Consider the following 15866-nt stretch of genomic DNA (forward strand, 5'->3'; position numbering starts at 1 on the left):
CTGACCTCATCGCCACAATCTGTGCAATCTGTCTCAAAACCTGCAGGAGCAGTCCTGGCTGCGAGGGCAGCATGGAGTGCCAGCAGGGAGGACGTGGCAGAGGACCATTTAGTCAGCGCCAACTGGAATCCCCAGTGGGAACTGCTGGCAGCAGAATGGTACAGAGAAAGGTGGACTTCAAGAGGCAGAGTGCAGATTCCTAGCACAGCGAGAGCACTGTGAACCCAATTCCCCTTCCTTACAAAGGGCAAGTTCTTAAAGAACTGGGTCTGTCTGGGGAATGCTGCCTCCCCCTGCTTCTTTCTTTCTCACGCATTGGCCATACCTTTAACACACGTTCCTCTTTCTGTTTCCTAAAGTCAGCTTTCCATAGATGACAACTTGCCCTCCATGGGTCAAATCACAGCAGAGTTATTTCTGCATTTAACCCCAGGGGCATTTGAAGAACTTATTTAAACATGGTCTCCACAAATTAAAATTGGCTGTCAGAAAAAAACCCGTACAACTCTTCATATATATACATACACACACACATATGTATGCATTTTCATATATAGATGCACATATATAGAATCATAGAATCAGAAGTATAGAATCATATACATGTGTTTATGAAGAGCTGGGTAGATGCAATGCCCAATTCCCTTCCTTTCCCTTCTCTTTCAGAATAAAATGGATTACAAATTTAATCTTCTTTTTCTCTCTGTTTCCACACCAAAAAATGATGGTGAACTGGAGGACCAGCAGAATTATGGTCTAAAATGGACTGTGCAGATGAGCAGTAACTGAGAGGTAATTTCTTCATAGATCACCTTACAGAACTTTTTGTTTCTTTCTTTATTTTTACCCGGATGCATTTAATTCCAGAATAGGACAATAAGCTGCGAGCAGTAAATAGGTCTGCTCCTTCTTGCAGACACCTTTACAAGACCTTCATGTAGGTCAGCAAGGACAAGAAGGGCTGGAACCATTCCTGAGAACCCAGACAAAAAGCCAAAGAAAGCTCCCAAATGTCCGAGTCTTTTCATACACAAACAGACAGCGAATTAAGGAATACACCCTTTCCCTCCCCTCCCTACTTTGCATACAACTTTCACCTGTAATGGAGTTTAGCAATAAGCAAAAACTGAAGCAGGACTTCGGCTGTCAGCACTTAGAGATGTGTGCTCTAAGAATCCAGATTCAGGTGAAGATGCACTGCAGGGGGGCAGAGGAGTTTTTGCCTGTGACTTCCTCACTTTCAGTTTGATGTCAAAGGTTTTTTTCTGTCTTGTGGTTGAGAGGGAAGAGCTTCTGTTGCACAGACTCCTTATTCATGACCACAGCTGCATCCTTTTCTCATTAAACGATCTGCAATCATCTATTAAATAAGGTAAATTTCTCTCAAGTTCCAGAGACAAGGGGGTAACTGGCTCCTTCCCTTCCACACCAAGAGACTGAGTGAACTGATCAAAGGAAAAACAGATTCTCTTTCAGAGAGACAGAATATTTGAGTCCATTTAACTCTTCCCATTCTGCCACAGCTTTGCTATGGAGCAATTCCTTCCAGCATCCTCAGCCTGAGCTTACACGGCATGGGAGACTCCACTAAATCAGTGTCATCCTTTCAGGATCATGGGAACACACGGCTTCTTCTCCACTGCATTCAGCAGCAGCCAAGTATTTAAGTAGGCATAATTTGTCTCTTTTCCAGTATTAACAAGCATGTCCCCATCCCACATTTGGCCGCCTTTCTTCGCAGTTCCTCCCCTTGCATGTGATTACAGCAACCCAACCAGTCAGACCGGATTCCCCTTTTCAAGGGACTGCACCTTCTCAATCCGCAGCCAGGAACATTTTTCCTTTTCAGTGTCTTTCCCCAAGCCCTGGAGAACAATGTCTCCCTGGGGACTGCGTGACATAAGGCTACCGACTGTTGCACCAGGGAATGCAGAGTGCCCAGCCTGTACTGCGATCAGTTTACGATTAATCCATGAGTGCACACACACAAATAATGCAGCCTGACACCAAGGGGAGAGCCCAGGACCTCAGTGCTGAAGAACAGAAGCTCTGCCGCTTAACCTAAAGAGGCCCCTCTCCGCTCTAACAGGCAGGTTGTTTTACTAACTTCAACTAGCCACTGAATTGGGACATAATCCTCACCTCCAGCCCAGCATATTGACGTGAGTTCAAAGGGTTACAATCACACGCAGGCAGCCCTGTGCTCTGCAAACATAGCACAGAACTCCCAAGTCAATACTGCCCTTCTGGAACACATTAAGGTAGAATAACTTGCAAGTAGATGGATGGTTCCGCTCAGCAGAAGCAATTTTTGCCTCCTCAACCACCTTCTCCCAGCCCCAAAGCAGTGATCTACTTGGAAGCATAAGTTAGAAGAGAAGGGATGAAGGAGGCAGCACCCGATGTCCATACATAGAATCATAGAATTGTTTGAGTTGGAGGGCACCTTTAAAGGCCACCTGTCCCATCCCTGCAATGAGCAGGGAAACTCACAGCTCCATCGGTGCTCACAGCCCCATCCAGCCTGATGTGGGTATGTCCAAGGATGCCACCTCTCTGGCAATCCATTCCAGTGCTTCATTGCCTCTTATCAAAAAAGACCTTCTCCTCATATGAAATCTAAATCTCCCCTCTTTTATTTCAAAACCATTTTCCCCTTATCCTATCACAACAGACGCTGCTAAAGAGCCTGTCCCCTTCCTTCTTACAGGCCCCTTTAGTACTGAAAGGCCACTCTCAGGTCTCCCCAGAGCCTTGGCTCCTCTCAAGTGGTTTCTTGCCATGAATTAACTGGAACCCCGACAAGATGTAACCCATGAGGTGAGCTGAATCATTGTTAGGGCTCCCTGATTTGTCCACATCTCATTTGGCTATAGCAGAATCTGAGACACTCTGATCACATGGAAACACTTGTGTCTTAATAGACAAGTTCAACCCTAGCTTCATTGATTCCTTACTAACCTGCATGTCAGCATGATAGCATTGAGTGTTAAGGTAAAGCAAAATGATTTTGTGTTTTTTAGATTAATGGGAGGAAATTTGGCTTGCAGTATTGAGAACACAGCAGAAAGGGAAGCTGAGAGGGAGTACATCAAGGTATCTGCCCCAGGTGCAATATAGAATAGCAACTAGAAGAAAACAAAGAGAAACAGAGAAACATTAACCCTTTCCCAGGAGTGTTTCACCTGAAAGACAGCAGCAGAGTTTATCTTATGTATGCATTCATGTATGTATGTTCCACCCCTTAGCCCCCAAGGCAAGCTATTGCAGCAGTGAATTAGCTGTAAATTTTACTGGTGTCTAAATTGTATCTCCATAATTGAGATACAAGCCCATTATTTCTTATCCTATCCAACGTGAACACAGAGATCAGATGATTCCCTTCTTTTTGGTGTGCTTTAATCTGTTATTGTAAAGATGTTACGACACCTTTTCTTCGTCTTCCATAGAGTAAACAGATGGTTTTCAAATTTCCTGGACCTGAGACCATCCTCAGAAGCACCTCACAATGCATGGTACAACACCAGCAATGGTTCTGCCTATGGGATATTTCAGTTTCCCATAGTTTCACAATAAGCCATTTGTAACTACACTCAGTGTGGATTCTCAGCCGTACAAACCCAATCTGCAGCAGTGTCATCTAGTCCATACTTCCTGAGTGCACATTGAGAGGACTGTGTGAATCAGTGTAACAAGCCCTGCCAAAGCACTGCGATTTCTTGATAAAGTTTCTCCCGAACTCAGGGTGCCCTAGGCTTTGCATACCACGTAATTCCAAAGGCTTTGAAGGGAGTTAAGAACAGCTTTTGTGCTTTCCACACCCTTTTCATTGGTATGATGGATGACAGAAGCACAAGGAGAATTAACTCCAAAGGAGCACGATGAGAAGTACTAATCAAGAGTCAGATGAGGGTCAGGTATTTAACCTTTCAGAAGACGATTAAACTCTTGTGTTGTGTTTGGGGGAGGTTATTTCCATATTCTGTCTCTTTCAGCGAGGGTTCCAGCAACATTTTTTACCAGCATATATACCACAGACATACTAAAACACACAGCAGTTTTCAAGCAATAGATTTGCAGTCTATCAGTTACCGGCTCTCATGTTAAAAGGTGAACAATCATCCAGTTATTTTGTTCTCCTGGCTTTTGTTTAAACCCTTGTTATCAAAAGGCACACAAATCAACAAGGTATGGGTGGTGTATTTACTATAAAGATGAATAATCTGCATGAACTTAAAATCAAAATGCTTGTCTGTAAGAAACAGTTCATATGCAAAAAGCTTCCACACAAATGCCCTATTAGGCATAAAGAATGAGCATCATAGTTCACACAAAGTTACTGTGCAAATATCCTTTCTCAAAGAGCATTATTTTCACATTTCATTTTAGCCTGAGTGCCATATGTAACAATGTACCTGGTTCTGTGGTTCCATTTATAAAGATGTGCATAGGGCTCAGCCATACAGTCACTGCTTTAATACATCCACTCATTTATTGCAATAAAATCATTGAGTCTGCACTCCTCTTTGCATAGGAGACTGAGCAGATTACAGCTACTTTCCCATAATTATATAGGTTTTTACTCATAAAAGACTAAGGACAATGTAATATTTCAGGTGTTGCAGATATTTTGCCATCACATGCTGTGCCATCTGCTTCCAGGGTAAGTCACTTAGAGTTGCACTCCTTTAAAGCTGCCAGCTATGACTCCCTTCATAGGCTACAGAAACAGGCATCTCTAGAGGGCTGCTCTTTCATCCTACATTAAGTGAGATGAATTACCCTCTGGAAGCACTGCTTTCTTTCTATTGATTGTACACTGAGCATATGATCACCGGACCAGTCAGGCTGAAATCCCTATGTTTCAGTCATACACACTCAGCCAGAGAAACCCTATCCTGCAAACCTATATTTCAGTCATCTCTGGCTGGGGCACAAAATTCTGTCTTAAGGCTCTATATAACTCATTTTTTTCATCAAAAACAGGATGACAGCACTTTCCTGTCTCGTACACAAGTTATGAAGATATTAATGGCATAATACTGTGAGATGTTCAGTGATTACAGCATTAGGAGCCCTATGTGTGCTCTCAGTAGATATCATTTATTACCAGCTTTAAAGACTTTCTAGCAGGTAAAGACAATATCTAAACACCCAGTATCCTTTCTGAAGACTTCACAGGCTTTTTGAGGGCTTCTTATCCTATTACAGAACGTTTTGTGAAAAGAATGCAATTACCCAAGTTCAAAACGTACAGACATGAGGCACCAAGAAGAATGTATACCTTTGCCTTCATCAAAAGCAGAGCTCACTTTCACATATCTATCAGGAAGATTAACCCCTTTTTCAAAGTAGGATGTTATACATTCCCATTACAGTAATCTCTTGATAAGTTCAGAAACCCAACTGTATCTAAATACATATAAAAGGAAAAGTTTACCCATTTTTTGAACAGGGCTCTTCTTTCTTCAAATACCTGTAAAACATACACAATTAAAAATGAATACTTTAAGGAGATACAGTGTTTGCTAAGAAAAAAATATACTTTGAAAAAAAAAATATCTATGAAACCTGGAAAATAGAAACAGTATCACAAAATGGGTGAAGTTGGAATGGAGAATGGTTAAGTCCCAAGTCCCCAGTAGGGTAAACCCAGTATGTTGCTTAGGGCCACATCCAGCTGGATTTTTAATATCTTCTTGGATGAAAACTCTGCAGTCTCTCTGAATAACTTGTGTGTGACCACCCTCATGGCAAAAATGCTTTTTTCTTATGGTCAGTGGAATTTCCTGCATTTCGGTTTGCAGCCATTGGCTTTTGGCATTTCCCTGGATTCTACCAAGAAAAGTCTGGCTCTGTGTTCTTTACCTCCTCCCATCAGGTACCCAAATACACTGAGAAGATCTGTATCTGAGCCTTTCTTTTCCAGGCTGAACAATCCCATACCTCTTAACTCTTCCCTATGTGTCAGATATTCCAATTTCCTGATCATTTCTGTGATACTTCACTGGGCTTGTTCCAGTCAGTCTTTGTCTTTCTTGTATGGGGGAGTCCAGAATCAGACACATCCCCAACCAATCCTTCCTTGTTTATAAGAATGAGGACCAGCAGAGCATCTTCCCTTGGTGGCTCCTCAATGACCTGTGTCATCAAAGTACTCCTTAAGCCTCCTGGGTTGCTTACATTATACTGTGTTGCACTTCATAGATCTTTCTTTATTCTTTCTTTATTTTTTCAATAGGTTTCAGTTCTTCTGAGTTGGAAATACTGGGTAACTGAATGGATACAACGTGGGTAGCTATCACAGAGCTCTGGCAATGGCTTAATAAGGCTAGTTGTTGTGGCTCATGCTGTCCCTAGGTTCTTTACAGTGACAACTAACAAAAAGGATGAGTGGTATTGAAATACAGTGGAGGATTTGTGATGTTGACCTTATCCTTAGGGAGCTAGATATGAAAGCACTAGCACGTGGCTTTCCACTACCACAAAACTGCCTTTATGCTCAGGACTGTGACCTGGCAAGTGAGGAAATGCTATAGATGCATTGCTTTTTTTTCTTTTTTTCAGAAGATAGATGAAGGAAAAAGCCCAGTTTATAACTGTACATAAAAACAGCTATTAAACACAACTAGGAAAACATGCTTGATCATTATAAACTCCAAACATGTTATTGCTTTGACAGCCTGCAAAGAAGGTTCCTGCAGAGAAAGACATTATCAGTGCTGATGTCTGGTACAGCAGTTGTCAGCATTAGCTCTGTCTCTCTCAGCAGGAGCGTCTCGTGAGGGGTGAAAAGTGACATTTCTTTTATTTGCATGTTGACAGTTATTATTCGCGTTATTTGCATGTGGGACACTTGGCAAAGTGAAAAAAACACAAAAGCCCGAACAAGCTGAACTTGGAAAGGGATTTGCCACAAGCAAATGATGAATAGTCAAAGATCTAAGTTTTGAGTTGGATAATTCAAGTGAGGCAGGGAGCTATTTATGTAACTGAATGCAATTTAATGGTCTTTGATCAAAGAAAGACACATATTTGCTTTCAGCATTCTTGGAGATACAACTAAGCCAACTCAGTTAGAAAGTTCTGCCTATTCCAGGCACTTGGAAGCATTAATTAGCAACAAAATAGCCCCAGATTGGAATAATCATCCACTGAGTTAATCAAATCTGTGTTTACTGTCTTATCCTCCAAGGCCTTCAAGTTTTTCCTATCCCCTACCTAGGTTGGCTGGCCTGGGATTCAGCTCAAAGCCCAGGTTGCTTCTGAGAACTGCCATCTCACATCTGTGTTCTTAGATAGTTTTAAACAAGCTCCAGTTCAGGGCTGTCTGGCAAATCCCTCCAGTCTGCTGCAAATGCCACTGGGGCTCTTCCATCCCACTGCAGAATTCTGACTAACTGAAAGCAAATAATCTCTCGATTTCCAGTCCTTGCTTAAAGGCAGTACCTCCTCTGGTTTTCTGAATGTGAGTATTGCTTAATTCAAGGTTTCCTAATTTTTGCCTTATTTATTTTGGTCTGCTCCTGCTGGAGATTCTGGATTCAAAGCAAATGACTGCCCATGGCCCAGTGGTAACATCACAGATGAGTTCTGACAGCTGCAGGGAGGGCAAAACAATATAGATGGAGGCTACAAGATTCAGGATATACAAAGAGCAGGAGGCATCTTGCGTCCCGACATCAATGCAGACAAGTGCACTTGTGAGCATATGTGAAAATCCAGGGAAATCTGCAGGAATCACAGAAGGAGGAAGTATCAGCCTGAGGGTAGGAAGGCCCTACAGAGGACAGGCAGGATAGCCGGGCTCAGGCCAATGGGATGAAGCAAGTACTGCACTCTCGCCACCACAACCCCAGGCAATGCTACAGCCGTGGGGCAGAATGGCTGGAAGACTGTGCAGAGAAAAAGGATCTGAGGGTGTCTGTTGACACTTGGCTGAGAAAGACAAGACATTAAGGCCCTGGAGCGTGTCCAGAGAAGAGCAATGCAGCTGTGAGGGCTCTGAAGCACAAGTGTTATGGGGAGCAGCTGGGGAAACTCCAGTTTTTCAGCCCGGAGTAGGCTCTGGGGAGTCCTCATCACTTCCTACAACTGCCAGAAAGAAGGTTGTAGTGAGATGGGGGTTGGCCTCTTCTTCCAGGTAACTAGCAAAGGGAAAAGAAGAGGTGGCCTCAGGTCAAACCAGGGGTAGTTCAGGATGGATATTAGGAAACATTTCTGCTCTGAAAGAGTGCTGATGCATTGGAACAGTCTGTCCAGGGTGGAGTCACAATCCCTGGAGGTGCTTAAGGAAAGGGTAGATGTAGTAATTAGGGACATGATGCAGAGGGCAATACTGGTGGTAGGTGGACAGTTGAACTAGATGATATTTGAGGTCTTTCCCGACCTTGGTGATTCTATGATTCTATGATCCTAAGGGCAAGAGTACACAACTGTCCAATTTGAGCTCCTACGAGTTTTGCTGTAGCACAATGCAGCATCACATTGCCCGAAGAGTGGAGGAGTAAAAAGATGAGGAAGGTTTTTTTTTTACCCACTCACTGCTAGTCAAATCACACTTTATTACCCAGTGATGTGTGTCTGTAAAAATGTGTTATAAAGAGTGTAGGAAGCAGACATTAAAATGATGCAAAGGCTGGAGAATCTGCCAAACTGAAAGAACTTCAAAGGGCTCAATCTGTTTAGTTTATCAAAAAAAAGATCAAGTGTTGGCTTGAAGCAGAGTAAAAGTACTTCCACAATGAAAAAAATAACCCTCATTACAAAAGAGTTTAATAAGCTAGCAGAGGAAGATTTAGATGATGGAAGCTAATGCTAGAGGGATTCAGACAAGAGATGAGGTTTAATCTTTTAATGGTGTAGAAGATTAGCCAAGAAAAAAAAAATTGTTAGCAAAGTGATGCAATTTTCATTTCTTGATAATCCCTAAGGAAGTCTGTATGCTTTTGTGGAAGGTACATTGTAGCCAAATTCTAGGTACTGAGATCAAGACACAGAGAGCTGTGTGAAACAAGGGCCTGAGAAATCCAGGAAGTCACACGGTGTAATGTAATGGCCCACTCTGGATTAAATTCAATGAATCATCAGTAGATACTTAAACTGAATTCTGAGGGAGGAATGTTCTCCTGATGATGCATGAGATAAAAAAATACCTTCCTTGCGTTAGCAGATCCCAGATTTATCCTGCAGAGTGGGAGACCAGGAAACGCATCTTGTTATTTATAAATACAGTGCATCACTTCAACTAACAAAATATCAACCCAGCCTCACCATGGCCAGGCTTAGCAAAGGAGTCAGGGCATGGGTACCAAGGTCCCTCCTGCAAACTGACATGGAGCACTGGCCACTCAGAAACTCATACTGACAATGGGTTTGCTCTGGGGCTAAGTCTTTCAAGGCAGGAAAAGAATGGCTACTTTCTCTAAGAAATGAATACATATTTTTGTTTAAAATGGCTTAATTAGCAAAATAAAAATACTTCAACTAAATGCTTATATGCTTTAAACAGCACACGTCAGAACTTTCAGATTTTATGCAACGGATTTTACACATGTATATCTCATAAAGACTATGTGCTTGATATATATACATTTATTCCTAATATTAAACAAATGATCAAAGTTCTGATTCCATTACTCACGACTTACACAGCCAGAAGGATAAGTTATTTTTTTCCTGAGACTTGAGAACTGGTGAAATGAAACTGAGAATTTGCTTTAAGGCTTGTGAATATTCAAAAGCCAACTGGACAGGATCATGAGCAAATTCTCGAGCTGACTTTGCCTTGGAGAGTTAGACTAGATTAACACCAGAAGTCCTTTTCAAACCCAACAGTTCTGTGATTCCATGAATTTCACAGAATCGCAGAGTTATCAAGGTTGGAAAAGACCTAGAAGATCATCCAGTCCAACCATTACCAATACTTCCCAGCTAAACCATATCCCTCAACACAACATCCAAACGTTTCTTGAACACTCCCATGGTCGGTGACTCCACCACCTCCCTGGGCAGTGCATTCCAATGCCTGACTACCCTTTCCAAGTAGAAGTAGCTCCGAATTTAACCCATTTACACAGAACTTACCTTCTCATTCATGAGTTGGTTGCACAGTGGTGTCCATGTGCTCATCTTGACTTGTAGCTTGGGGCTATCCGTGTTTTTAGAAGTTGCAGATGCCATCGATAGGTGAGATGGTGAATCTACCAATGTCTTGTAAGCACCAACTGCTACAACAACCAAACAGAACAAAGACCAGCATTACCTTTGTGCAACTCCATCACTGCGTGTTAGTGAAAAGCAAATCATAGAGTCATAGAATCATAGAATCACAAGGTTGGAAAGGACCTACAAGATCATCTAGTCCAACCATCCTCCCTTTACCATACCTACAGGAAACCCCTAACCATATCTCCTAGCTCCCTATCCAGACGCTTCTTGAACACTGCCAGGGATGGCGACTCCACCATCTCCCTGGGCAGGCTATAATCGCTGCAGATTGCAATTCAGTGACTTCATAGCATAGCAGTGATACAAGTAAAATTATCAGAAGGTCAGTTAGGGTAAGGCCTTCTTTTTATTTTGTGCACTCATAGTAAGTTGACAGCAAAGCCCAGATTTTCCAATGGAAACATCTGTGTGCCAACAAATTATCAATAATTAATAATTAAGGAAGTCTTTCCCATCACAAATGTTATTGAACGCGCCTTTGATTTTTGCTGCATAAGTAATCACAAGAGGGTATTTGCAGTGAACTAGAAAGCACATGAAATTTCTTCCTGTTTGCTGGCACTGAAAACTGGAGATTGCCTGTGCATCTACCTAAGTGGCCTTAGATTTTTTACAGATTTTGATGGGCATATAATGCCAGGCTTCAAAGGGCCCATTTGTTTCTATTACACTTAACTAAAAGTAATCAAAATGGTTCAGAATCAACTGACGTTTCTCAGCATCCTGTCTTCAGGCAGATTGGTTTGGATGGTTTATATTGACTGTGCTGCTCTTTGAAACAAACATTCCTACATGAAGTAAACAGGGCATTGAACATAAATCTTCCCTTCCCTTTTGTGAGATCCAAAACTGGACTTTGTTCAGGAATTCCATTTCTTCATAGACCTTTGCCCAAAAAGGTTTTTTTTTTCCTTTATCCTCCATCCCACAGATGGATTCAGCAGGATAATGTCGCTGCTCACCTCAGAGATCCAATTTCCACACTGGAGCTTTAAACTGCAGCAGCGTGAAAACCAAATCACTTCTTTCTAACATTAAAAAATACATAAATCTCTACTTCTTTCATACAGTTATTAGGTAATGGTTCTGCAAACACTTCAAACTGTTTAGAAGCTTCATGATGGCAAAGTGGACTTTAGGAATGAAAGAAAAGGAAACTCGGCACTAAATGAATGCAACATCGTGTTGTCAGCCTACTGTGTATCCAAGCACCTCCGACTCCATACAACAAACACCTTTATAGATAATGCAGCTCTAAGGCTCACAAAATACATCTTCCTGAAAGCCCAGTCCTTCTTTCCTTACCCAGACAATGTTCCCGTCTATAATAATGGAAGATTAATCTTTAACAACCCAGCGGTGTGAGTTCTTTCTTTCTTTTGGTAGAGATGCTCAAATAACTTATGATATGCCCAGGAATTTAAACTTCCCACAGAGAAGCTGTTAAAAGGCTTCCAAAGGCTTCAAATCCTCGGATTCAGTAGTTGGCAAATGTTAGAAGCTTCTTGTGCAACTCACTGGTTGCATTATGGATCTGCATTACAATCACTTTCCGTGTTGTTTTGTTTCTCTATAGAGCCCCTGCCCTTTTCAACACACAGAAATACAACATTACGAGTTAGAGAAATAGCTGCTCTGCCAAAAAAAAAACAGGTTCTGGCAACCGTGTCCTGTTTTTCAGGGACAACCTTCTACATTAGTCACAAAGCCATCAGTTGTCACCGCAGCACACTCCCAAGCCAGGATTCATGCTCCCATTTGCCTCTCCTATGCAGGCAGCGCTTTCTTGGTGTTGGGACAGCTGCAATTCAGAAAACATCTCACCGAGCTGGCACATGAACAAGCCCATAGCCCAAAGAAACAGCAGTGCCTTTGGACCCTCTTGTGCTGCTTATGTGCCAAAAATGTGGCTCGCAACACAATTGGCTGAAGTCACGTCCCCTGCTGTATATGCCATAAACCTGTTTGTTGGAATTGCAGTTGGTATTTGAATCCAACGTGTAAACAGGCCTGCAAAGGCAGGTACCATCAGGCAAAAAGATGAGCATAGCCAAACGGATAACCTATTAGTGCACAGCACACTACCATGCTATCCCTCCTTATCTCCCTTTGCTTTCAAGAGGAAAACCAGTAGCTCTTGTCTTCACCCTAACCCCCCCCCAGCCCTAGTAGGATTAACAGCTAATTCTGCTCCTACAACAGTGTAGAGTAACTCTGAGCAGTGTTAATCTGTGATATGATGCCGAGGTGGCTGCAGCAGCCGGTTTGCTGAGCACAAACTCTGGTTGCAGACCTGTGGGTGTCAAGGTGTTTAGCTCAGGCCCCATGTTTCTTCTGCAATGGTCCTTATCTATGGACTGGTTGCCCAAAATAACATTCCAGAGATTGTTCTAGCTTGTTCTTCACGTATCCTGGGATGAAATGAATCATGATCAGCTGATCTGGAAATGTCCAACCGGCAAAGGATATGAGATGATGTTAATGAGAAACTAGGCTTTAAATATACGTATGGAAAGTGTTCATTGCCCAGAGAGGGGCAGCTATTGATGCATGAGGTTAAACATATAAAAAATCCTTCTAACAAGAAAAGTAAAAAGGCAATGAGGAGTGGGTGGCAGATGTAAGTACCAGTGCAAATGAGATTTGAGGGCAGAAGGACAAAGGACGAAGTTGTGTGAGCATACACAATGTTTTCATGTTGGCTGTGTTTGACTAACTTCACACCACCAGGTTTGGGGATCTCCAGCTGTTGCAAAGTAATTGTGTTGTACAACCTGCAGAAAGCAGGTAAGCCTGGTAGAGCTCAAATGTCAAAAAGGGAGAAGACCTGCAGGAGAAATGAGCATTGGACACCTCATCTCATCACCTCATCATTGGACAAATCCTGAACAAAGCTTCTGAAGCAAATAATTTAACTACAGCCCTATGTAATAAGCAGGGGACCAAGAATCAAGCTTTATTTGTCAAGAAGAAACCATGTAAATCAATCTGATCTTCTACTACAATGGGTTAATAAGCCCTGAGAGCATGGAAATTAATGATATATCTTAGCTTCTTTAGAGCTTTTGATGAGAATTGAGTGCAGCCCTACCAAAAAAGACTTACAGAAAGGGTAGTTAGGTACTGGAATAGGCTCCCCAGGGGGGTGGTTGAATCGCCATCCCTGGTTGTGTTTAAGAGCCTTTTGGATGTGGTACTCAGGGATATGATTTAGTGTAGGGTTTTTAGAGTTAGGGTACTGGTTAGGCTGCGATTGGACTTGATGATCTTCAATGTCTTTTCCAACCTGGGTAAATCTATGATTCTATGATTCTTATGGGTACTGGTGGAGCTGGCTGGACACAAGGCAGCACTTAAGGGTCCCTTCAAACACAAAAGGTACAATGATTCCATGATAGCTTCACTTGCTGTCTTCACAAGCATGCAAAGAAAACAAGGGTTTGATGATACTTCTTCATGGGTTACTCGAGCCAGAGAGTACCTAGGAATGGTTAAAATGTGAGTCTGAACAAAGGGATAAACTGAGAGGGCATCCAAGAGGTTTGTGCTTTTTGTTATGTCTGAAGGTGGCATATATGAGTTTGATAGGGAAGGAAATGTGAGTGGCATTGCCTAAAATAGCCAAATAGTTTCACGACTGATCAAAATCCAGCTGAAGCCAACAGAAATGCTTTCACTGATTTCACTACAAGTTTGGTCAAGCCCTCGATTGAAAAAAGCCTAATTGTATTCAGGAAAGATTAGCAATACATAATGATCATATCATATTAACTAAGGGCGTTGGAATCATTCCCTGTAGCCGGATTAACCCTATTGAATGGCATTCCAGAGCTTTGTACAAACCATACTTAAAATAAGCCTTTCAGAAGCAGACCCATTTTACTAATGTTTTTGACCACATCTCTATAGCAATAAGCCTTTGGGGTTCCATACAGCTTGGTGCACTCAATGCCTTTCTTATCTAATCACATTAATTGATGTGATGACAATGGTGCAGTTGTATTTAGCTTTGAATACACAGATTTCTGCATGAATCTAAAGCTCAGACAAGTAAGTCATTTTTAATGTAAATTAGTTTATCACCAATAAACAATGCACTGATTAATGTCATGGATAAAATAAGTCTAAAAGGCAGTAACAGAAAGCTGAGCTGAAATACAGGCCAAACCATAGGGATTTCAACACAGAATAAAACTCAAAAGGATAGGCCTGGAGAGAAGAATTAAAGTGAAACAGGTACTTAGCGGGACACAGAGAAGGGTGGCAAGAGAAGGGCAGCCGGTTAACTGCTTATTTGCAATGATTTCCAAATGATTTACAATGGAGAGGTTCTCCTTGATCAGTCCCCAAGCCCCTCGTGCTCCTCCACACCATTGCCAGCAGGCTTGCTGCATTGCTTTAACTTTCATACTCAATCCCCTCTTTCCCATTCAGCCCAAAGCACTGGTACCTTTCCTGGTCTCCAATGCTCCAATAAGCTCAGTGATCTCCCCTCACTGCTGGCATCTGTATCTGACCGCTTTTCTCTTTGTCTGCATCACAGAGGTCATAGAATGACGTAATCATTAGAGTTGGAAGGGACCCTCCAGGGCCACCTGGTCCAAATCCCTTGCAATAAACTGGGACACCTACAGCTCCATCAGAAACTCAGAGCTCCATCCAGCCTAACCTGGGTGTCTCCAGAGATGGGGTATCCATCATGAGCCTGGGCAACCTGTGCCAGTGCCTCACCACCCTCACTGTAAAAAACATGAAGACTCTTACATCCAATCTAAATCTCCCTTCTTTTAGTTTGAAATCATTTATTCTCGTTTTATCAAAACAGACCCTGCTAAAGAGCCTGTCCCCTTACTTCTTGCAGCCCCTCTCTAGCAATTAAAAGGCCAATTTTAGGTCTCTCAAGCACCTTCTCTTCACTGGGCTGCACAGCCCCAGCTCTCTCAACCTGTCCTGTGTTCCATCCCTGAGATCATTTCTGTGGCTCTCTTCTGGACACACTCCATGAGGTCCATGTCTCTCTTGTACTGAGGACTCCATACCTGGACACAGCACTCCAGGTAAGGCCTCATAGCACAGAGCACTACCCTAACAGGGCAGGATCACCTCCCTTGCCCTACTGGCCACGCTGCTTTGGATGCAGCCCAGGACACAGCTGGCCTTCTGAGCTGTGAGGACAGTTGCCATCCACCAGTACCAATAAATCCTTTTTGGCAAGGCTGTGCTCATAGCTGGGACTTCCTTGACTGAAGTGCAATGTGCACATGGCCCCGTTAAACCCCATCAGCTTCTTGTGGGCCCACCTTTAGAGCTTGCCCAGCTCCCTCTGGATGGCATCCTTCATTACTACTGTGTTAACTGCACTATCTGCCAGGTGTCATCTGTGAATGTGCTGAGCGTGCACTGAATCCCACCGTCCATGTCATTGATAAGGGTGTTGAAGAGCACTGGTCCCAAGATCACAGAATCACAGAATTATCAAGGTTGGAAAAGACCTAGAAGATCATCTAGTCCAACCATTACCAATACTTCTCAGCTAAATCATATTCCTCAACACAACATCCAGACGTTTCTTGAACACTCCCATGGTCGGTGACTCCACCACCTCCCTGGGCAGTGCATTCCAATGCCTGACTACC

The 15866-nt window shown here is 42.7% G+C and overlaps 1 protein-coding gene across 8 annotated transcripts in view; it reads right to left on the minus strand.

Annotated features, from left to right (window-relative positions):
• Positions 1-15866, minus strand: part of FBXO16 (F-box protein 16) — a 33899-nt gene that overhangs the window by 16741 nt on the left and 1292 nt on the right. For 4 of the 8 annotated variants that reach the window (XM_015859885.2, XM_032443766.1, XM_032443765.1 and 1 more), the window contains exons 2-3: positions 10087-10229; positions 5441-5476 (exon numbers count right to left, since the gene is read on the minus strand). In XM_015859885.2, coding sequence (XP_015715371.1) covers positions 5441-5476; positions 10087-10182 — 132 coding nt within the window. In that variant the 5' untranslated portion in view covers positions 10183-10229. Of the gene's footprint in view, positions 1-5440; positions 5477-10086; positions 10230-11192; positions 11607-14680; positions 14783-15866 lie in introns of those variants that run through there. The other 4 variants (XM_015859886.2, XM_015859888.2, XM_015859889.2 and 1 more) reach the window with 4 other exon arrangements.

The sequence above is a fragment of the Coturnix japonica genome, chromosome 3, assembly GCF_001577835.2.
Source record: "Coturnix japonica isolate 7356 chromosome 3, Coturnix japonica 2.1, whole genome shotgun sequence".
In the NCBI taxonomy this organism is placed as follows: Eukaryota; Metazoa; Chordata; class Aves; order Galliformes; family Phasianidae; genus Coturnix; species Coturnix japonica.